The sequence below is a fragment of the Myotis myotis genome, unplaced genomic scaffold (assembly GCF_014108235.1).
Source record: "Myotis myotis isolate mMyoMyo1 unplaced genomic scaffold, mMyoMyo1.p scaffold_m19_p_2, whole genome shotgun sequence".
In the NCBI taxonomy this organism is placed as follows: Eukaryota; Metazoa; Chordata; class Mammalia; order Chiroptera; family Vespertilionidae; genus Myotis; species Myotis myotis.
In genome coordinates, this window is record NW_023416324.1 from 710,450 (window position 1) to 733,316 (window position 22,867).

A 22,867-nucleotide genomic window follows, 5' to 3' on the forward strand; every position below is an offset into this window, starting at 1 on the left:
GTGAGAGCAGAACATCAATCGGGTGCCTTCTGCACGCCCCCTACTGGGGATGGAGCCAGCAGCCTGGGCATATGCCCTTAAGGGGAATTGAACTAGCAAACCTTTTGGTGAATGGGACAACGCCCAACCAACTGAGCCACACCGGTCAGGGCAAGACTAACCTGTTTTAAATGCACCTAATTTTGTCAATCATTAAAAACTAAACATTTTTACAAATATTTTTAGGTTATAATATATAGAAAACATTATACCCATTAAAAGTTTTGGAGAGAAAATAATTGCTTAGTTAACTTTCTCATTATTGTTCTGTTTAAAAAAATGTTTTATCTGTATTTCAAAAATGGACTAGAAAACGGCCAACACCTTTTGAAGCCGAAAAGGATCGTTGAGTAATCATCTCGGCAGCTGTATTCCACTTGGTCGAGGAGCACTTTACCTCGTCTCCCCACATTTTAGTATTTTTTGAAAGGTAATTCCGTTGGTCAGTCTCACTCAGCATTTCTAGTCAACCATACGAGACGGTGTTAATTTACCAAAAACGGTGAGAGATCAGTGCGAACCCGTGGTTGCTAACGTGGCCGGGGAGTATGCCGCTCAAATAGCTATTAGTTGACGTGTTCTTGTTCCCCAGGCTGGGAACTAGAGATAGCGATACACTAGCTGTGTGGTACAAATGCCATCCCTTCCGGCGGCATTCTGACAGCCCGCCGTGCGCTCGGCAGTGGGCGGCGGGCCCCTGGCCACAGGAGGGGACGGAGGGGGCAGCCGCTGGGGTGCTGTGGGGCACCACCTGGACGGGAAGACCTGGGCGTGGCCTAGCAGGTCTCAGACACTGCCCCCCCCCCCCCCCCGCCCTGTAGATGAGGCAGGGGGAACCACTGGTGGGGGAGGGGTTGGGCAGGAGCTGGGAGGAGACTGGGTTTGGGGGTTTGGTTGTCACTGTGAGTGACGTTTTGGGTTTCAGTATCTGGAGTGTTTGAGAAAGTGCCTTCAGCTCCAATTCCAGCCTGGCTTTGAGAGGGATGGGGACGGGGCCAGGCCAGCCCAGATGTGAGTGCTGGAGGGACCAGTTCTTGGTGACCGCCATTGCCTTTAATTAACCTTTATTCTGTCACAAAGGAAAACACAGGCTCTGCAGCCGCTGCCTATGGCGAAGGCGCGGGAGAAGGCATGGGGGAGCTCGAGCCACCCGCTCTCCTGTCCTGTGACCCGCAGTGACCACAGCTCTGTGGCCGAGACAGATCACAAGCGAGGTTACTGTGAAGGAAGAGGGTTCTGTGCCTGCGGGACGCCCTCGACACTCTGGCCCGACCTGGCACCTGCTTCCAGGCGCTTCCTCGGCACTGGTTTTGGGGTCTCTTCCAATAGCACGGCTACGTGTATGGCTCCCGGCCCGAGAAAGTCAGACCTGCCAGCTGGACACGGGAGGGAGCGCCGGTCGTCGGGGCCGCCGCCTCGGCCAACCCCACACACGCGTGAGGACAGCGGGCGGAGCATGGCCGCCGGCCGCAGATGGCTGTTGGGAGACGTGTGCATGATCAGGAACTGGCTCGGTCCGCTCACACCAAGGGGCTTGGTCCCGTCGGGTCATCGCTTCCTGTAGGTCCTGCCAGAGCACCTGCTCAGGCCCCCCTTTGGGGTGGGGATCTTGCTTCCAGCTTTCAGCGCCGAGGTCCCTGGCTTGGCCGTGTCTGGGCCTTTGCCTGCGGTGGACACGGAACATAAAGCACAGGCACCGTGTCACAAGGAAACTGACGCACGAGGGGAACGCACAGCACCTGACGGTATGGAGGCGGCGTCAGCCGACACGGGGAGCACAGAGGAGGGCTGGGACCTGGGCACTTGTCCACAGGAGCTGGCCTGACTGTGGGGGGTCAGCAGAGGACAGCGGTCACCTGGTGGTGACGTGAGGTGGCCGCTGCAGACGCACCAGGATGGCAGGAGAGGAAGGACCCTGAGCTCAGAGGAGAGACCGAGCCATCGGCCTGCTTTTGGCCTCACCAGTTCAGCTCCAGAACAGAATGAGCAGCCACGTGACTGGGCTTCCTCCCTGGAGTGAGCTTGGCCCCCCCTCCCCGCCCTCAGCGTCCTGGTATGGGACCAGGGTGTGCCGCCCAGCACAGCGCCTGGCACAGACGCGCACATGCCGCTTACTCCCATCCTCTCGCTCAGGGCCTCGCCTCTCTCACCCTGACGTGGGGTGCACCCGCGCCTCCCGGCCAGAACAGTTTTCTAATGAAAAGCACTGCGGGTCTGACCAAGCCACTGCTTAAGGAACTGGCGCCTGGCGGGAGTGAGTGGCCGTGGAAGACGCGACCCGGACCATCCTCACCCTGCAGTGGAGCTGGAGCCTTCAGCAGCAGGCACGTCCTGCGCAGATTCATTGCGCAGCCCACGGGGCCCATCAGGTGGACTTTCCACGCCTGAAACGAGAGGCTGCGGGTGTAACTGGGGGGCGGGGCCTCCGCTGCTGTCCCAGCCCACACGCCTGTCATGAAAGACGCAGCCAGAGGCAGCATGCGGAGTTGGTGTCTGTGGCCTCAGGGCTCACTTGATCATAAGACGCAGCCCACCTCCCACGGCCCTCCCCGGGCAGCGCACAGTGAGACCGTCACAGGAGGGTGTACGGAAGGGTCACAGTTCAGGGAGGGCACGGTGGGGCCAGGGGCCGGGAGCTGAGGGCATGAGCACAGCGCAGCCCCTGGCCGACAGCCGGCAGGAAAGGGGATCCGTCCTCCGATGACCAAGCAAGCAGCCCTGCCCGCCCTGGAGGGAGCTCAAAGAGGATCTTCCCTGTGGAGCCCTCTGGTGGGAACACGGCCCCCAATGCCCGCCACCACCTGTGGGGCCCCAAGAGAGGGCCGGCGGGTCCCGTGCCGGCTCCTGAGCCACAGCGACTGTGAGGTGCTGAGGGCCTGGAAGCCACGCGAGGTCACGGGTGCAGCAGGGACGGGCGTGGAGAAAGCCATGGCCTCGAGTGTGTGCCGTGAGAGGCCGCCAGCTCATAGCCGTGGGACGAGAGTCTAGGAGCACGGAGGCTGCAGCCATGTCTGCAGGGCTCGGGGCGAGGAGGGAAGGCCTGAGCCCACTCCACCTGTGCAGCGTGGCTCACGCGGGGGAGGGAGGAGCGCCTGGCGTTGGACAGGAAGTAGACTCTCCAAACCCGACCAGCTGACCCACTTTCATGAATCAAAGGGACCAGAATGTGAGCGAGGGTGGCCACGCCTCCAGGTAGGGCCCACATGTAGGGTGCAGACGGGAATGGGCTCCCTCGGCGCGCCTGTCCCCGGGGCTGAGCCTCCTCACAGTGGAGGGACACGGACGGCACTAAACTGCTCAGCCCCCTTGCGCTGGCCCCGGCGAGCCTCACCTCCTCTCCAGGGGCGAAGTTCTCGTGGCACAGAGGGCACCGGTTGGCCAGCTTCTCTGGTTTGGCAGCTGAAATGGTGTCAGTGAGACAAGACACAGTTGCCCGGTGGGTGGCGGGTGAGACAGGGAACCAGGGGTTGCCCGTGGACCTGTTGCTGGGCCTCCCCGGCAGCTGGGGCCCGGGCCCCGAGGGCACTCACGGTGGCAGTCCTTGGACGCGACGTGCCTGGGCAGCTCCTCCTTGGGGACAGCCTCGCTGCAGCGGCAGCACCTCCCGAACCCGTCCCTCTTGTCGCACTCCGTCAGCAGGTGGTCCGTCAGGCTGGCGATCTCCACCACCTGCAGCCGAAATGCAGGTCCTGCCCCAGCCGCCGGCAGCCCCGCACTCGCGCCCGTGCCTGGTCCTCAGAGTTCCCAGTGCCCGAGGTGAAGGTCGGCACGTACTGTTACCTCTGGGACCCACCCCGCCGAGCTCGTCACTTAGTTCCTCGGCTAAAGACCCACGTCCTGCTCAATCCCAGTCTTAAGGGCACTGCCACGCGCCTTAGCACCCAGGCGGCCGCCGGCCTGACCTGTCTGCAGTAGCCGCAGCGGGTCAGCATGAGGCAGTGCTTCCAGTAGTGCAGGTCCAGGCCCTCCTCCGTGAAGGCTGCGCTCCGCTCCCCGCAGAAGATGCACAGGCTGCAACGGGAGGCGGGCGTGAGGCTCGGTCGGCCTCCCTGGCTGTCAGCCTTGGTGGCTGTCTGTGCCTCCGGCAGCGGTGGGCCTCCAGCGAGGGGTGGGGCACTGGGGGCTTCTCTATTAAGCTGCCCTGAAGAGGCTCCACGGAGTCGGGGTGTCAGCTTCCCCAGGACCCCTTCCAGCAGGAAGGATCCTGAGTCACAGCAGAGGCAGAGACGTGCCTGGCTCTGCAGACCCGCTGCACCGCCGGGAGCCTCTGCGGCTCTGACACTGTGAGCCGGAACCAGCACTTGTGACCAATGGGCCACCTGCTGGGCGCAGGGGCAGCCGCCTGCCTGGCTCAGAGTCGAGGCTGACTGTGGGGGCAGGTCCCAGCTTTAAGGTACCGAGAGGGGCGGCTGGTCTACAGAACCCTGGGCAGCGTGTACACGGTGAGTCCCCCATCACTCCCCACAGGGCGAGGGCAGCTGTACGCACTTGTCCAGGCCCAGATTCTCGGCGGCTTCGGGGGGACTGCGAGGGGCCGCGCTCCGTCCGTCAGGGTCTGAGAATTTAAAGAGGAAGAAATTTAACTCACTTTTTGTGGGAACAATTTTCAAAGTTTTAGCAGCCGGTTTTTTAAAGTTGGTGGCGTTTGATGTGAAATGTATTTAAAAACACCAGTTAACAGGGGATCTTCACAACCCGCCGTGTCTGAGCACCGCCTGCGGTGAGCAGAGGTTCCCCACGGCTCAGGCCGCGCACTCACCTACCTGGACTCTTCGCCTTGGCAGCCTCGCTTCCTTTTTCCTAAAACAGAAGCAGAGGTCAGGCCAGTGCTCAGAGCGAGTCTATGCAGATGCGTCTCGATCCTGAAACTGTTCCTAAGTTTTGCTCTCGTTCCTGCCAACACGGCACTGACCCGCCTGCACCCCCCCCCCCCCCCCCCCCGGCAGCCACGTCCGTCCGGCGCACAGGGCACTGCTCTAGGAAAAAGGCTCCACGACTCAAGCTCTGCGGTCTCCTCCTCGGGCCTCCCCAGGACTCCAGGGAAACCCACCTTTGTCAAGGCCATCTCCCCCCCGGCCGCCCCCCAGTCGCTCACCCGTCGCCAGCACCCGCCCACCTGGGCCCCGGCCTGCATTTCCTTCAGGGCTGCCAGCTGCCCCTGTAGAGCTTTAATTTCTTCTTTCTTCTGTTTCTCTGCTTCTTCTGTGGCTGCTCTTTTCTGTGCCTGGTAGGAAATGATTTTCCCGTCAGAACAGCTTTTTAGAGTCGTCTTTGAATTGGGAGACAAGTCACAGGTGTCGGTGTAACAGTCGCTACGACTGGTCACATGGGGAGCGACAAAGGTCAGCTCCCGGTGACATAAGAGCTTTTCCGGTGGCCCAGACGCAGGTGCTCGCGCCACCGCCTCTCCAGGCGGGAAGGCCTGGCAGGCAGAGGGAGGCAGAGGCCTGGGCGGGCTCCTGCACCCCTCGGCGCGCTGCCCTGCCTGACCGCCTCCGCAGGACCCGGCCGCACTCCCAGTCCCCTACCCTGATCTCAGCATCCGTGGGCCTGCCGTCGATTTCGGCAAACCCCTCGAAGATGGTTTTGAAGAGGATGTTCTTGCGCGAGGTGCTGTCGTCGGGGGGCAGGTACTCGAGCACGACGGAGCGGCGCTGCCGGTACAGGTCCAGGATCACGCAGACCGCCATCTCCCGCACCTGCAACACCCGGTGCTGCAGGGCGCGCACTGCGAACTGAACGGAGAGGCAGGGCCGGCGTCACCCCAGAGCAGAGGGAACGAAGGGCCCTCAGGGCCCCGCGGTGAGGACAGCGCCCTCTGCGACGGCCTCACAGGCACGTGGCCTCGGGAGGGACGCAGAGCTGGTTTTGCTCTCATCCACGCCCTGTGTCCATAATCGCTTTTCGGTGCATCCTTCCCTACGTGTGACCTCGCGTATCACACACCGTTAGGCAGAGGAGAGGAGGTAGGATCAGCTCCAGGCCTCGCCACCTGGGTTAGCCAGGGTTACAGTTTCTGCTCTTAGCAATCAAGCACTGGCCTTCCTGGCGACCGGCTCCGCGGCCTCCCCGGAGGCAGGCTCTCTGGGAGGGCCTGCCCGCGCCTTCACCTCGCCGTGCACATCCCCGAGTGTGTCATTCTGAAGCCATGCTTTGAACACTTGTGCCTGTCATTTGTCACAACCCATTTAGCTGCGTTACGGCGATCTGTCCCAGACGTGTCGCCAGGCATGGATCCCCTCTCCGACGGACGCTCCCACGCTTACCGTCATCACATTCTCCACGGTGAAGCCCGTGCTGTCGGTGCCCAGGTCTCTCAGCAGCCGGGACAGGAGGGCCACCTGGCTCAGGGCCAGGTGTGCCGACGCGTTGGCCTTCAGGGGCTGCACCAAGTAGGACGGGACCATCTGTAGGGACCTCACTTCCTTACACAGGGCCATCTCCTGGAAGAGCCACAGTTACCCATCCCTCTGTCGGTCCTGAAAACGCTGGCGGCAACTTAGTCCCATCTGATAGGACCCTCACAGTAACCGGGCAGTGACACATGGGTGTGAGATCGCCGGTCCCTAAGCTCACCCTTCTGTGTAAGACACAATAACCCAGAAACTAGAGCAAAACCCAAAGGGGAAGAAATGAAGCCACGGTCGCCTGGAGCTTAGTGAGAGCATCAGGGAAAACGGATCCAAGACGCAGGGCTTCTCCCCAGAATTTCCCAAGGAATGAAAGGGGTTTCTAGTCTCTCGAATCCTGAGAGCAATCAGCTCTGCTTTGTAGATCATTTCAGCATTTATTAAAGGTCGACCCACGTGTAACCACGGCCTGTAGCCAAGGGGCTGTTGATGGCTAAGATGGGAAATGCAAGCTCCACCACACATTTACCAAGATTACAGAAGGAGACACGCCTGTCACTGAGTTACCCAGATCAGAGGAGAAGAGGGGAAATACTGAGCTTGTAAGAGGCTGCATGGAGAGCAGTCTGCGTTTAGTCGCCTGCAGGGCCCAGCCCCAAACACCCTCTCTCCACACAGCTCCCTCATGCTCAGCCCGCCAGCGACTCAGCGACAAGCCAGCCCCGTGCCCGGGCCCCAGCGGCCTCAGCAATAAGCAGATGCCTCGGGCTGGGAGCTCAGGGCCGCCCTGGCCGCGTGCGGAGCAGAGCCAGCCCCGTGCCCGGCCCCAGCGGCCTCAGCAGAGGTGTCAGCACCCCGATACTTGGAGTCAAAGGGCTCAACCTTCTGGAGTGGACGTGTCCGCCCTCAACACGTCTCCCCAGGGGCCTCTCCCCAGCTCCGCTGTGTCCACAGGAGGCACCGCACGACTGGACTACGTGACTGCTCTCACCTGCGCGGCAGGACTGCATCCTCATTTACTGAAACTGTAGGTTTACTGAGTCACGAAGCTGACTCCTCAGAGGGGAGAATGATCCCGGGGAGAGATCTGGAAGCTTTGGATCCCGTCCCGAGAAACGCGTGCGGCTCACACGTGCGGATACACGTTTAAGAGGTGCACAGGGTTTCTGAAGGCCACACGCAGGCCTTCGCTCCAGACCCCAGGCGAGCTGAGGCGCCGCTGAGTTAAAGACACAGCTGCCTCCCAGGGCGGCCGCGCTCCCAAACCGGCACAGCTCCCGCCAGCTCAGCGCTCCCCTCGCCTGGCCTGGAGGCCGCACGCTCGTCCAGAGGGAAATGTTTACATCAAGACAGTGACACACTTGCTATCGTTTTTCCCGTGTTTCCTATTCTGATTTAGTTTGTCACATATTTTTATTTTAAAAGTCAACAGCGTGTGTTGACTTAGAGAAACACTAGAAAGCAGTGTCCCTTTCCCTCAACGTTCACGTCAAAGACAAAACGGCCCTTTCAGAGCCCAGGGAAGTCCAGGCGGGGCCCTAAGGATGAGGCAGGTGCTCCGAGCAGAGGGGACCTGCCACGTCTGAACCACGTCCGGCCCAGCAGGGCTGTGCCCCCCGCAGTGCGCCTGCGCACGGCGTACCTGGATGAAGTTGGAGGCCACGGCCCGCAGGCGAGCAGAGGAGTCTCCGGTCCTGGCGAGCAGCACGGGGACGGTCCTCTCCACACAGTGCGTCGCCTCGAGCTTGCTCAGCTTGTGCTTGGGGATGTACTGGGTGAGGAGCATCTTCAGCACCTTCAGCGAAGCCTGGAAGACCTGGGGAGGGGAGGAGACGGGCGAGCTGTGCTGATGGAATTCCGCTGCGAGGGAACAGCGCCTTCCTCTCAGGGATAAACAGGAGCCCAGGCCATGCCACGCCGTCTGCAGGGCTGGGACAGGCACCTGAGAACGACTGTCTAAATAGGTCGTCGCGGGCGGAGACCCTCGCTCTCACTTCCTGGTGCCCCCGTGCCCGGGTCACAGAGCCCCGCTGAGGTGGGGAAGCTCCCGCAGGCGGCGGCGCACCAGGGCGCTCACCGGAGGCCTCGCACAGTCCGTCAGCTCAACAGCATCGCCCAGCCCAGGTTCCTGAACGGTGAACCGGGCCTGGATGCCCGTGAGTCCGGAGCCCAGGCCTCTGTGACCGGCTCTGAAGAGCACAGGGGAGGCTGATCAGACCAGCGCGAATGACTGGACCGAGGGACGGGTGCCTGGCGCACAGACACTCCTAGCGCCTCGGTGCTGGCCCTGCGGAGGGAGCTGGCCATGACGGGGACTTCCTGTCTGCTCTCCCTCTTGGGCGCGGCAGGCATCGCGGCAGACACTGGCCCTGAGGGCCAGGGAACTCACTGGGGTCACGATGTCCCGGATGGACCTCCGGATGAGAAAGACGGCTGCGCGCAGCAAGCCCTTCAGGTCCTCCTTCGGGGTTCCGACCGGCGTGTCCACCAGCTGCTGGTACAGGGTGAGCAGCGCGTCTTCCCGGAACGACCACGTCTTGGAATAGGCCTGAGCCACCTGCGGGCGGGAGCCTGCTCACTCCCTGGGTGTCGGCGACAGCACCCCCGGCCCTGTGCCACCACGCCTTTGTTTCAAATGAGAACGACACCTTTCTACAGCCAGGCCCCTACAGAGAGAGCACGCACTGCACGTCCAGAGAGCCGCTTTTCTGTAGGAAAACCTGACGGCGCTGAACCGCGGCGAGTGCTGCGGGCTGGGAACTGGGGATGTGGGCTCCCTGTGCAAGGACACGCGCTGCCGGTCCCCCTGCTGTCGCTCCCGGGATTGGCTGGTGGCACAGGGGAGCTGGTTTCCTGGCCAGCTCTGAGCTCCAGGACACAGCGTTAAGTGAGTCCTCACTCGGGAGATCTGAAACCCTCGCTTCCGTTTCCGTTTTGTACGCTGAGTAATCAGCACAAGACTCGCCCCTCCCTCTCCCCGTCCCCCTCTTCTCTCCTTCCCTCCTTCCTTCCCACAGGGGACGAATTCAGGCAGATCCCCGAGGGCACAGAAGTGCCATCAGAGACAAGCTGAGCCCGTCCACAGCCTCGGACCCCAGGGACTCGGCGCGGGTGCGGGAGCTGACAGCGAGGGGGCTGCTGGGAACACAATGGTTCCTCTGAAACATGGTGTTGGAGGAGGCTCTACGGAGACCCTGGACCAAAGACCAGCAAGGGGCTCCCCCAGCAAATGAGCCTGAAGCATCGCCGGAGGCAACGACAAAGCGAAGCCGCCCTCGGGGGGGGGGGGGGGGACGCGGCACGAGAAGGTCGGGTTCTTGGAGAAAGATGGTCATGCTGGGGAAGGGAAGGCAGCAGAAGGAGGGAGACCAAGTCTGCATGGACTGAGGCCATAACAAGCCACAGGCAGCAGGCTGCGCAGCTGAGCAGGGCCGAGAGGACAGGACACTGTGGTTGTCACTCAGTCACTCATGGGGTTGCCACGTGGGCACATGTGGGCGCGCGCATACAAACACACACACACACACAGGGGTGCATGCGCGAACACACACATGCACCGGGGCACACACACATGCAGAGGTGCACGTGCACACACACTGGTGCACACACTCAAGGGTGCATGCACACACATGGACACACATGCACAGAGGTGCACGTGCACACACAGTGGTGCACACACACACGGACACACATGCACAGGGCGCACACACATGCACAGGGGCACACACATGCACAGGGGCACACACACATGCACAGTGGTGCACACACACAGGGGTGCACGCACACACATGGACACACATGCACAGGGGTGCGCGCACACACACACAATGGTGCACGCGCACAAGCACACGCACACATTGTGGCATCCTCTTACCAGGGCTTCCCCCAGCACTTCGATGGCAGAGCTGGCTTCCCTCAGGGCCTTCTCTGTTAGGGGCTCGGGCTCGCCCACAGCACCCGCTCGGGGAGCCTCGCTGGTGTCCAGGTCCCTCTTCTCCGGCTCCACGGCCGCCCCGGGCTGCTTGTGGACGGCGGGCAGGGGGCGCTCGTCATAGGGCAGCGCCTCGGGCTGCAGGGGAGGAAGGGGCTGCAGAGCTCCCGTGCGGACCCGCCCGCCACCCGTCTACACGGCAGGCTCAGTGCCGTGGCCTTCCCAGTCTGGACGAGGGTACGTGCTAAATCCCAGTGTCATCAGAACAGGTTATCCGACAGCAGGAGCAACTGACCAAATGCACTCAGGGGTCCTACTCCCCGACCCCACCGCAGCCTAATAAGCGATGCCGATGCTGCCCCCACCCTTTACCTCCAGCGGGTCGGCTCACCGGGCAAGCAGGCCAGTTCCCTAGTCACGGCTTGGAAGTGTCCTGCCCGAGCTCATGGGCTCGCTGTCCAGCGGCCTCCACGTCGCCACCCGCCTCCTCGCAGGCGTGGGTTCTCCTGAGCCGGCCTGGGCCCTGGGCTGCTGCCCCCGTGGAGCAGTGGGCAGGAGGCCCGCCCCCCGCTGACACCTCCCGGAGGACAGACATGCAGACAAGTCCACGTGACACTGACTTCCAGGTGAGTGAGCGAGGCCTGCACCGGGACAGCGCCGCCCCCCTCCCCCCATGCCGGCGCCTGGCCCGCCTGCTGAGTGAACCTCACGCCACGGGACTGAGGTACCTACGTGGGCCCTGTGGGAAGGGTGCGAGGGGGACAGCGGCTGGTCCGAGGGAGAGCGCTGAAGAGAAACGTCCAGGGAGTGGGACGAGGGCTGCTCCAGAGGGACGGGCTCTGCACGCTGGTTTTCTGTCACACTGTCGTCCTGAGGTGGTGGCAGTGCTGGCGGCAGGTGGCAAGAACTGCTGGAGTGAATGAGGGGCTGGAGCGGTAAATCCAACGGCCTTGGCACCTAGGGAGAAGGGACGCGTGATCCCCAGGCCACCACCCCAGGCCCGCACCTTCCCCGGAGCACCAGCCTCAGGAGGCAGAGCCATCGCTGCCCTCACTGCCCGCAGGTCACTGTGTGGGCCACACAGGGGACACACAGAGGATCCGTGTCATCACGAGCACGTGGGTGAGTCACTAGCGTGGGGGCACACCTCATGGTTGTGCCAGTGGAGAGGCACATGGGCACCTGGTGGCCCCGAGGACGCCGCCAGCCGGGCAACGCTCACTACCCCACGTCATCCTAACAAGTGCGAGGCACTGGGCGGGGTGGTCAGTGCTCCAGACAGATTAGCTCATTCAGTGCCCGCCACTGCCCCCTGGCAAATGTGACGGGGAAACCGAGGCACAGGTGGAGCAGGGGTTAGTCTGATCACACAACTAGAGCGGCACAGCAGGATCTGGACCCAGGCGGGGTCTCCCGTCTGCACTCAGCCTCCGTCTCCTCATCTGCGGCGGGCGCACTCCTGCCCAAGTGGGTCTGAGGATGGGGCAGCGCCTCCATGGAGGTGTTCTCAGCAGCGGAGGCCCCTGGGGTTTCTTTCCCACGGCTCCCGGGAGCAGGCAACTCCTTCTCACCAACGAGGAACACTGGGGAGCAAATGCCCCCCCAGCTCCACCGTGAGGCCTGCCAGAGCCGGGCGAGGCGGGAGCCACAGTGGTGGGCACACGGGTGCTGATGTTCCTGAGCGCGGCCGGTCTGCCGGGCTTCACAGAACAGACGCCGGCGATGCAGACAGCACGGCAGACCCTCGCCCTAAGTCAGTGATGGCGAACCTTTTGAGCTCGGCGTGTCAGCATTTTGAAAACCCTAACTTAACTCTGGTGCCGTGTCACATATAGAAATTTTTTGATATTTGCCGTCATAGTAAAACAAAGATTTACATTTTTGATATTTATTTTATATATTTAAATGCCATTTAACAAAGAAAAATCAACGAAAAAAATGAGTTCGCGTGTCACCTCTGACACCGCGTCATAGGTTCGCCATCACTGCCCTAGGCCAAGCCGCACCTACCGGCTCCATGTCCACCAGGCTGTGCAGCTCCAGCTGCGCGTACACCTGGGCGCGGTACTGGTCCATCTGCCGCTTCTTGTGCTTGGCCAGGTCGTAGTCCTCCTTCTCCACGGCGCAGCGCTTCTCCACCTCGTAGCGCCCCAGCCGCTCCCCGACCTGCACACAACACCCGCTGTCTCCGCGCTCCGCCCGCCCGGCAGACAGCGGTTAGTCATGCCCACTCGACGGAGGCGCTGACCAGGGCTCCAGGGGTCCCTGGAGCAGCGGGAGGCACGGCCGTATGGCCACGCCCTGCAAAGTGAGTGCTGCCTGTGGCCACAGCAGCGCCTGAGAAACCCCCGAGAGTTTTGGGGTGTCTAACACGTCTGCGATGTGTCCCTGCCCGGCGTCTGGGGTGACGTCTGGAGAGGGACCCAGGGGCTCATGACAGGTTCGCCCAGGTGCTCGTCGGCCGCGCTTCTATTTTGCCTGGAGCGTTGAGCCCACACCCACTCCTGCAGGCCAGGCACCGCCCACAGCTGGACGGCATATTTAGTGCGAGCCCCGGGCGCACAGGGGACGTCCCTCTGGAGCAGTACCTTCTGCAAGTCCGCGATCGCCTGCTTCAGCTTCTTGGCGTAGTCGTAGCGCTCCTGCTGCACGGCTTCGCGCTTCCTCTCGTCTAACTTGCGGATAATCTGCGCGACTTCCGGGTCCTGGTACATATCGAAGGCTAAGTCGTCCAGTGGGGAGATGTGGTCAGACTTCCTGAAGGAGAGAAGCGGACGCTTCAGCGCCAGGTTCCCCTGTGGGAGGCGCGCGGAGGGCCCGGCTCAGCGCGGAGGCAGCCGGGAGAGCGTCCCAGCCCAGTTCCTGGAGGCGCTGCCCGAGGACTCAGTGCGGCTTCGGTAGCACAGCTGCAGTGGGGCGGCTGCGCAGCTCACACTCTGGCCCGTGTCCAAGTACATGCACTCGGCGTCCTCGTCCCCGCGCCCCACCCCCTCGTGCTGGCCATCCAGGCTCTCTCTAGGCACGCGGACCCAACCCCAGACCAATGCTGACCAGGCCCTTCACTGAGCCGACCTGATAGGCCAGGCAGCCAAGTGTCCGCTTCACTCCAGCGCCCAGCACCGTGACTGGTGAACATGTCGGCCGGGCAGCTGCTTCTACTGCGCTTTTACCTCACAGGGTCCAATGCTGCCATCAGCCCTCCCGCCCGCAGATGAGAAACCCTTCGGGGGACACGCATCTCAGCCGCACAGCCCGCGCCTGACCAGGCATCTGCTCTACTTTCTCAGCTTCCCTGCAGGCAGGTCTAACGCTGACGTCAACATTGACGCTGACACTGACAATGCCCGTCTAGGATCGCAGCAGAACCGTAACGGAGGACACCAGCGACAGGAAACGCCACTGTCAGCTTTGGCTTCACATATAGGCACGTTTTAATTAAAGTGGTATTTGCCCTCAAATAAACCGGTTGGAAAATTGTATAGTAATGAGTTCAAAGAGGACACAGGAGACGTCAACTTCCGAAGGACCAAGCCCCCCCATTCTAGGCCCTGGCAGCCCCGAACACGGTCAGTGTGACCAGCGATGATCCACTGGGCCACCTTCTACTGTGTCCACAAAGCCACGTAACTACTTTCACCAAAAGGCAGGTTCCACGCTAAGTCTAAGTCACTCGGCCTTGAAGTCCCAGAGATGAAACAAAGACCTCATTTCATTATAGAAATCTAACAAAGAAAAAAGTGAGGTCATATGACATCCGCCCAGGGCTCCAGGGCCGTCCTGTCCCAGAGTGCTCTCCACTTTCCCAGAAACCCCCTGGAGGTCAGCCACGGATCCCATGTCAGTGGTCAGTGACGTTCGCCCTCAGCACTCACACAGCCCTGGCTCGCCTCAGGCTGAGGGGTGTCAGAAAGGCCAGCCTGTGGGGCGGGGCGGCCTCTGCAGACAGCGAGGCTCACCGCCCACACTGGGCGAGGCCCAGGCTCCTGAGCGGCCGCAGACGCTTATCTGTGCAAACGCAGCGGTGGCTCGAGTCCCAATGGCTGTGCCGCAGCCCTGACTCCGTGCGGCCAAGGCCAATCTCACCTGCAGCTGTGCGGCGGCCAACCTCCTGCCACACCCGCATGCCGCCTGTTCCTGCGGGGCGTGCGGTTAGAGGAGGGGCCGGGTGGCCTCGGTTCCATGTTCTGGGACCAGCCCCTCTGCCTGTAAACCGCAGGCAGGCCTGAGGGTGCGGAGGCCGGAGCAGAGGGAGCAGGGACGTGCGGAGCGGGGTCCGTAGCTCCCTCCACTCTGACCTACCAAGGCCCTACTTCCAAACAAGAGGCAGCAAAACCAATGCGCACGTCCAGCCGTTACTGTGAAGAAGGGGGAGAGGAACTGGAAACACTGCACGTACAGACACAGACGTGGCATCTACTCCTCACTTCCTTAAAACAGTCTCCACGCAGATGGACGGAAGCCTCGGTAACTGACCGTTTCCCCTGTGCATGTGTCCGAGCCAATAAATACCCCCAGGCGGTGGCAGGCCTTTTCCCGAACGCACTAGAAGCCTCTAGTAAGAAACCCCTGAGCCAACGAGAAACGGTCGCCTCTGAAGGGCCACACCGGAGACGCCTACTCCGGGCCTTCACCCATCAGAGGCGTGGGTGGCCGCAGGGCACCCGGAGGCCTGGGCCGGCCCCCCTGGAGGCGATGCTCACCTGGGGGGCGGCCCTGGAGCCCCGCTCACTGCCTGTGGGAGGGGCTCTTACCCAGAGCAGGTTCCTTCCAGGGCTGGGTCCTCCGGGCGCTGCCCCAGGTAGTGGTCAATCAGCTTCTCCCTCGAGGCCTGGGGGGCGAGAAGGCTGGTTCGCATCTCGGAGGAGAAAGGAGCGGCACGGAAGCCAACTATGGGCGGCCGGGGCCAGCAAGCGCCGGGGCCAGGCTCCCGGGGGGCGGCCTCAGTTCTCGCGTCAAGGAAAGCCTGTCATTCAGCCGGCACTTCTGCACAGATTTTACGATGACGCCTTTTGTGACAATAACCCTTCCCTCCTGTTGGAAACAGTCTCTTCTGTAGAAATGAAATTCCCACACTCACCATGTTGCTCTCATCGCTGCAGCCCACGGGGTCCCCGATGACGTTCATGGCAACCAGGGCGACCTGGGGGAGCAACAGAAACCACGTGTGGAAGGTGGGCAGCCGTCGTCTTTGTCACAGCCGCCAGTGCGAGGCCGCCACGGGAGCGTGTCCCTGGTGACATGCTGCGCTAATATGCAGGCTACCAGTGAGCACTGCTGTAAGTCACAGAAGCTCACATTCTGAGGCTGAACCAAGTGGCTATTTTAATGTTTAGAGGATATAAAAACAATAATAGCTAAAAGCCTCCCAGTTTTTTTAAAAAATAAATATGACTTTATTGATTTCAGAGAGGAAGGGAGAGGGAGAGACAGACAGAAACATCCATGATGAGAGAGAATCATGGATCGGCTGCCTCCTGCACGCCCCCCACTGGGATCGAGCCCACAACCTGGGCATGTGTCCTTGACCGGAATCGAACCCGGGACCCTTCAGTCCACAGGCCGACGCTCTAGCCACTGAGCAACACTGGCCAGGGCAAACCTCCCAGTTTTAACCCAGCCTCTCAGGGAACCCTCTGCTCGAGGCTCATGTGGGTCACCCCAACATGCTTGGTAAATTAGACAAAGAAATGAATGCCAAGGTTCCCACGGCTCATCGGTCTGATTCTCACCGGAGGGGGAGGAGCCCCCTTCCCACCCACTTCCTGAGAATCACTGCAGCTGAAGTAGGAACCCACCTGGACATCACTGGTGAAAACAAGTGGGGGAGGCGTGTAGAGGAAGGACAAGGTGAGGAGCCCTCCAGCTCCCCCTCCAGCTCCCCGTCCACCTCCCTGCCTGTGGTGGGACCAGTGGGGCTCCCTGCCTGCATAGCAGCCGGGCCAGCGGCTCCCTCTAGGGGAGCTTAGCATTCCCCATAGAGATGCCACCTCACCGAAGATTGAAAGTGCCTCTTTGCAAAGACATGGGACACAGGACCCAGCCGGAGCTGGGGGTCAGCACGGGGAGGCGTGTCACCTGATTGTAGACATTGTACTTGTTGGCGTGATTTTGGTGAAAAACGAGTTTCAGAAACTGCCCCTCGGTGTCCACATAGACCGACTTCAGCTCCCGCGCTCTGCAGCCCGTCTTCTCGTTGTCGCAGAGGGAGACGTAGCTGCGAGGGCACAGGGCAGGCTCAGCTGGGCGAGTGCGGCCTCGTAGGAAACCCAGGGAGAGAGCCGGGGCGGGGGCGGGGGGGCCCGGGACCCGGATCTGAGTGTGGGGCCCGGGACCCAGAGGAGGGCGCTCAGGAGAGCCTCGGGCTTTCAGGAAGGGGTCCCGAAAGTGGCCTTCACACTCCCACCCTCCTGCTCACCCGAGTCTGCGGAAGCGCTCCGCCTGGAACGGCGGCAAGCACTCGGGCAGGCAGTGGCTGACGTAGAACTCCACCTTGCTGGGGATCATGTACTGGTGGGCCAGCAGCTGCAGCTTCCGGATGCGGCATCGCTCCACCATCTGCACCACGATCTCTTGTGGGAACTGGCAACACCTGAGAACAGATGGGCTTTGGTTCTGCAGGACGCCCGGCGCCGCTCTTCCCAGGTCCCTGGTGACGGGACTCGGGGGACGGGGACACCTCTCCTGCCCGCCCGGCTCCTCGCAGTGGGACCGCAGCTCGGAGTGAGGGCTGGCTCTGACCTGCCTGCCACCTGGGGAACAGCAGCGGGGACAGGGCTCCAAGTGAAACTGAAGTTTATCACAAGATCAACCTGTGCCTCTAAGAGGCTGTGCGGGCAGGCAAGCCGGAGCCTCGGACTCCCCGTGGGCGACACACGGCGGAGCCCTGGCGAGAGGGCGTCCTGCCATGCGTGGCAGCAGCCTTCCTGCTCCATGTGTGCCCCCGCGCAGGCGCAGCGGCCTGGAGGCGGCGCCTGCATCGCCCACGCCGCACCTGCGTCTTTCTGGGAAGTGACACTCACACTCAGCCCCAGAGCCGCAGCGCCAGCCCCGCCTCATGGGACGTGACCGTGACCGTGACCGTGACCGTGACGCGGCCACGCAGCAGGGCCAGGACGGAGGAACCATGTGCGCTGAGCTGGCGACACTGGGCTCAGGGCCAGCACACAGGGCGTCTGGAGCAGGGGACACGCTGCTAGTCACTGCCTTCGGCGTCCCTGCCCACAGGCCACACCGGCCTGTCCGTCACCCCCACCTCTCCTCCCAGCAGCCGCTCTTCACAAACCCTGCAATCCCGCCGAACCCTCCCTTTCCCCCCCGAGCCAGGGGCCCCGGCCAGACCCGCCGCCTCTTCTCCATCGTTCCCATCAGGACTCAGACTCTCGAAATCCCCAGGTCAAGAAAAGCCTCCGGTGGCCCCTGCCCCCTCCAGTTCCCAGCATTTCTGAGCTGCCCCTGAGCCAGCGTCAGGCAGGAGCAGGAGGCCCTCCCTGTGCCCCACACGCAGGGCCCTGACCCCATGGTGCCGAGTGAGACCTCGCTGAGCCCACTGGCCTCCCGGCCCGTGACCTTGACTGTGCCCTGGGCTGGGTCCCAGCCTCCTCTCCGCACTCACCACGGGGGTGAGCTGTCAGTCATGGCTTCAAAAACCTCTAATCAAGGACCCCCAACTAAACGTCGCCCTGGGCCCCATCCCATAATCCAGCTGGTGACTGGCCATTCCCAGCAGACATCTGAGCGCGGCATCATGGGACCATGACCTCGGCGGCAGCAGCGGCACCCCCCAGCGGCCCAGCCTATCCTGAGCTTCTGACACGGGGAGCAGGCCTCCCCCATCCAGGGGCCCCGCTTGGCTCCCTGCTGGGTAAGCCCAGCACTACACCAGGCTGATGCCAGCTGGAGGCAGGCTCCCTGGGGACAGAGGAGGAGGACAGTGAAGGTTGTGAATGCGCTGCGCCTGCGGGTGCCGGTCCTCCCGCCCCTGCCCAGCGAGAGGCAGCCACTCAGGCAGCGGGCCCGAGCCCAGGCGAACGGTCACCACTACTAGCTCAGCGGCTCTGACGGTCGCTGTGATGCAGTGATGAGGGTGGTCCTGTCTCGGGCTCCTGCCCAGGGCCCCACAGAGGCTCCACTTTCCGGGAAACTCCTCCCTGTGGGTCGGAACACGCTTTCCGCTCTGTCTTCCACCCACAAACCCAATGCCGCTGCCCTCCTAACAGGCACTCGTCCTGCTCCATGGCCAGAACCCTCGTGGGCCAAGGCGAGACGCAAAGGAAGGAACCCCTCTTCCCCCCTCAGGTCCCGGGGGACGGGAGAGTCGCCCTCACCGTGGACCTCCGCAGCCTCAGCACAGGGTTTCTTACCACGAAGGCGAGACCTTGCCCCGCTCACCCACAGGAAGCACCTTCCGGCTTCCCTTGGGCACCTCTGAGCTGCCAGCAGCCCCCCTGCGTGCTGGGCCCGTTGCCAAGGGAAACCAGGGTGGCTGGGACACAAGCGCTGAGATACGTGACTGGCGGGCGGGGAGTGTCCACAGTGCGGGACACTGGACAAAGGGATGATTCACGTCCCTGGGACAGCTCAGGATTGCATCACGCGTCTCAGAACAGCAGGCGATTTTAAATGTATGCCCTGTTTATTTCTGGAATTTTCCATGAAATATTTTCATTCTGTGGTTGAACTGAGACCCTGGACGAGTGGGGACGACTGTATGCTGAACTCTGAGGGACATAAAGGGACGAGCGGGGTAGTGAGACGAGAAAGGGGGTGGTTGGCAACCAGGGGCCGGATCAGACGGGCTCTGGTTCAGGGCACCTCGCCTGGCATTTCCTGACACTGAGTTTTTGCAAAGCAGAGGTCGAGAGGTGCCGTGGGAAGGGCGGCGGCAGGAACACGGGAACCAGCAGCTGTGACCAGACCCTCTCCCGCCCCGTGCGAGTCAGGAGGAAGCGCACACGCTGCGGTGAGAACCCGCACTGCAGCCTCCACAGCGGCTTAGAGGGAATGCAGACACTGACCAGGTGTTAAAGTCCTCTGAAGTCTAGGATGCGGCTGCTCAAATGCAGGTTACAGAGTTCATCGATGAGGCAAACAGCCTCCAGCCCACTGCACAGGCAGCCGCCTCGGGTGGCGGACGGCTTAGGTTCCCTCAGGCCCCAGGCTCAGCGCGGGTGGGAGCTGCCCGCCTCAGAGCCGCCTCTGCCCTGAAGCTTTCAGACTCAAGGTCCGAGGTGGTGGCCGGTCAGAGGGGCTCCCCGTGCCCGGGTAGGACCCGAGCCCCACCCCAGTCTGTGCTGCAGGCAGGAGCCCCCAGCAAGCACAGTGTGAGCCCGTGTGGCGGCGGCGGGTCCACGTCTACTCGCTGTGCTGCAGGCTGGGCCTCACCACTAAGACGAGCCTGGCTACGCCTGAGACAAACGCACGCCCGCGTCAGGGCCCAGAAGGCCGCATTAGCTACTTCCATGTGGTGACTTGTCCCCACAAAAGGGGAGCAAGTGCGTGAGCACCAAGGACTCTGCGGAAGGGAGAGAAGGGTGGGGTGGGTGCCTTTGCAGGACACGGGGGCCCAGGGAGAGCAGCACTGGGGTGACTGGGGCCTGGGGAAGGCACAGCCAGAGGCGTCCCTCCTGCTCCCCTCACGGCTGACCGGGGAGGCGGGCCTGGCTGTGGGCGGCTGACCCGGGGAGGCGGGCCTGGCCGTGGGCGGCTGACCGGGGGAGGCGGACCTGGCCGTGGGTGGCTGAGTCCTGCGCCGCTGACTTGCCTGCAGACACAGCCCTGCTCCCCAGTATCAGCCTCACCCACAATAAAGGAGCCATTTCGCGCCCCCTGCACGACGCGTTCATTTCTCAGCTCCTCCAGAGCTCAGGCGGGGACGGGAGACTGGCTTATTGGGTCCCCTCAAAAAAACGCCAAGAGGAAAAATGTTTTCATTTAAAGTGGGACCTATATTCACCTTGTCAGCAGCACAAGTGAGTCGCAGGCATGTGACGGGATTTGCACTGTGATACGTGTTACATGTGTGTGAGTTAGGAGCAAACAGCACCTTCTGCTCAGACGGGGACAAGGAGCGGGGGTACTGAGGAGGTGACGGGGCTGGGGGGAAGGCCACCCCAGGGCACTGACGATGCTGACCGCCTGACCCAGCTCTCAACAAGTACCCCCCCCTCCCCCCGTGTCAGAAACAGAGCACCCAGTATCATCACTCCAGCAGCGAACACGTGCGTAAAGGCGCACAAACGTCAGGACACACCCCCGAGCCTCCCTTGGCTAAAGCTCGGTGTGATCTCCGAGCGGTCAGATGTGAAACCAGGAGCCCTGCAAACCCAAACCGCAGCTCAGAACAGACGCTGGCGAGAGCCGGGGCGGACGGCTGGGCTTCGACACCTGGGCGGGGGTCTCTGTCTTCCTCCTCCTCTCTCGTATTTGCACATTTCTTAAGTGGACGTGGGTCATGTTACGAGGCAAAAGGCCCAACAAGTTCTCTTTAAAAACCTAAGCCGCAGGAAGAAGACGCACCACCACACCAGGCAGGTGGGGGCGCAGCAGCAGCTGACAGCCCGCGGCTCTGACGTCTGAGTTCTGACACGTGAGAACGAAAGGAGCCCGCCTGCCTGCCAGCCCCCGCCGCCCCCACCCGAGGCCCCTCGCCCAGCCCACCTTGGCGACCTCCACCCTCGGACGGTCGGAGCGTGGATCATTAGTTCCCGGGCGCTGAAGCCGTCCTCGTGCCCAGATGAGCTGACGACGACGAATCCGATCTTGTGGGGCATCCTGTGCGCTGGGGCTGTTGGGAAGAGCAGGAAACGCTCCTTTAAAACACGGGAACTTAGTAACATATTTATAACAGCGATAAGTTATCGCGTTGGAGCTGCTAGTTCAGGCCTCGCTCACACACAAAGTAATTCTCAGCGTCTTCACAGTGTTTCCACCGCTGGGACAGAATCCTGTTTCTCCTTAAGCACCTTTAATAGTCGCTTCCTTTAGCCACACCCCAATATCTCACGTAACACATGGCGGTTTATAAAGGGGGCCCCCCGGGTACAAGGTGGAAGGGCTCTGGAAGGGGGTGGCCAAAACCGAGTCCTTCTCAGACACCCTGGGAGGGTGCCCCTGCCGTGCCCAGGCATTTCCCCTGCCTGGTCCCTAAGCGCCAGTCCTGTGTTTTGGATTTATCCAGGCAACATGGTATCGTGGCCACATCCTCCCCGGGGGCTTCACAGGTCGTTTTTCAGTCTTAGCGCCGCAGCGGAGGGTGTTGGGACCTGACCACCGACAGCTGGGCACCGACCCTGCCTGCGTGGCTCGCAGCTGGGTGACCCTGGCCTGGGCCTGGCTGTGCCTCAGTTTCCCTGTCTCTGGAGTTGGGGGGACAGCTGCCCCTGTGTCCGCTGTCATGCAGGTTTGAAGGACGGGCCCTCAAGGCCTTGCCCACCGTAGTGCCAAGTGCGGGGGTGGGGGGGTGGAGCGAGTCTACCGGGCGAGTAGGACTTCAAATCTGTACGGATTCGAGATCCACCATGGCACTCAGCCGAGAACAGGGAGACACCCGGCTAGGAAGCAGCAGGTCCTGCTCCTAAAGACGAGGCCGGACCTGGGGGTCCCGAGCTGAGGGGTGCAACTTTGATCCCCAGGAAGTGTGGCCGGGCAGGGCCGGGGTGGCACATTGGGTGCAGACACGAGGTTGGCCCGGCCACCTGGACGGAGGGCCCCGAGGGGTTCCCGAGTCAGGGCCGGAGGCCGCGCGACCCGCGCTGGGCTGCAGGAGGGCTCATCCCGGGAGCACAGGCTCCATAAAACCACCGATGATTCCGGGAGCACCGCCGAGCGCTCAGAGTGGCCCCGGGACCCCGACTGCCCCGTGCAGGGCGGGGGTCACCCCCAGCCAGCGCCGCTTGCAGGCGCCCCCAGGCTCCCCCACGACACAGGCCGGTCCCGCGGGGAGGGGTGACGCCGGGTCCCTTTCCGGAGTCTGCTCAGGGCGCGCCTTCCAGGGGCACTGGCGTCTCTCCAGCAAATTATAACATTTTAGCAGCTTCCGGACGCTTCGCTACAAGAAGATGTCTGTGAGCTCGCTTCCATTCTCCAGGAAACCTCCATGTCGCACAGCGAAGGGGTTCGGAAGCGAGGGGACCCCAAGTAACTAAGTCGGGGCCAGGACGCGAACCGAACCTGCGCGGGCAGCGAGTCACCGTCGCCGGGCGCCCCGCACAGACAGGTCGGGACACCGGGATGCGGCATCCGGCGCGAACCGCCAGGAACCGAGCGCCCACCTGTCAGGACGGAGGGCCGCCGGACCTCGGCATCCACACGACCTCCGCGCCTTCGGCGGGGCTCAAGTAGCGCCGCCTCCGCCGCCCCGACTCGCAGCGGCGGCGACCAGCGCCGGGGCCGCCGCTCTCATGACAACCAGACCGGGCCCGGCCCGGCAGGCCTCCGCGCCTGCGCGACGCTGCCCGCGGCGCCGCACTGGCGCACGCCTTCCCAGGCCTTCTGGGTAACGGAGTTTCCGGGGGATGGCGCATGCGCACAAGGATAGCACCGCCCCTTT

General features: G+C 62.5%; 1 protein-coding gene across 10 annotated transcripts; it reads right to left on the minus strand.

The window, feature by feature from the left end:
* Positions 1-1,086: 1,086 nt before the first annotated feature.
* Positions 1,087-22,780, minus strand: CEP104 (centrosomal protein 104). Of its 10 annotated transcripts, none has more exons than XM_036347909.1 (22): positions 22,590-22,780; positions 20,977-21,103; positions 16,736-16,909; positions 16,396-16,534; positions 15,398-15,460; positions 15,072-15,148; positions 12,909-13,077; positions 12,331-12,486; positions 11,053-11,277; positions 10,264-10,458; positions 8,779-8,946; positions 8,032-8,205; positions 6,306-6,446; positions 5,568-5,774; positions 5,135-5,263; positions 4,803-4,839; positions 4,528-4,594; positions 3,942-4,050; positions 3,570-3,708; positions 3,371-3,438; positions 2,333-2,448; positions 1,087-1,703 (listed from the first exon to the last, which is right to left on the minus strand). In XM_036347909.1, exons 2-22 carry the CDS (start codon positions 21,087-21,089, stop codon positions 1,403-1,405), a joined length of 2,967 nt encoding a protein of 988 aa, XP_036203802.1. In that variant the 5' UTR covers positions 21,090-21,103; positions 22,590-22,780; the 3' UTR covers positions 1,087-1,402. The 10 variants fall into 10 exon arrangements, with proteins under 10 accessions (XP_036203802.1, XP_036203800.1, XP_036203798.1 ...); XM_036347907.1 differs by having other exon boundaries at positions 2,333-2,436; positions 6,306-6,482; XM_036347905.1 differs by having other exon boundaries at positions 6,306-6,482.
* Between the last annotated feature and the right edge of the window lie 87 nt (positions 22,781-22,867).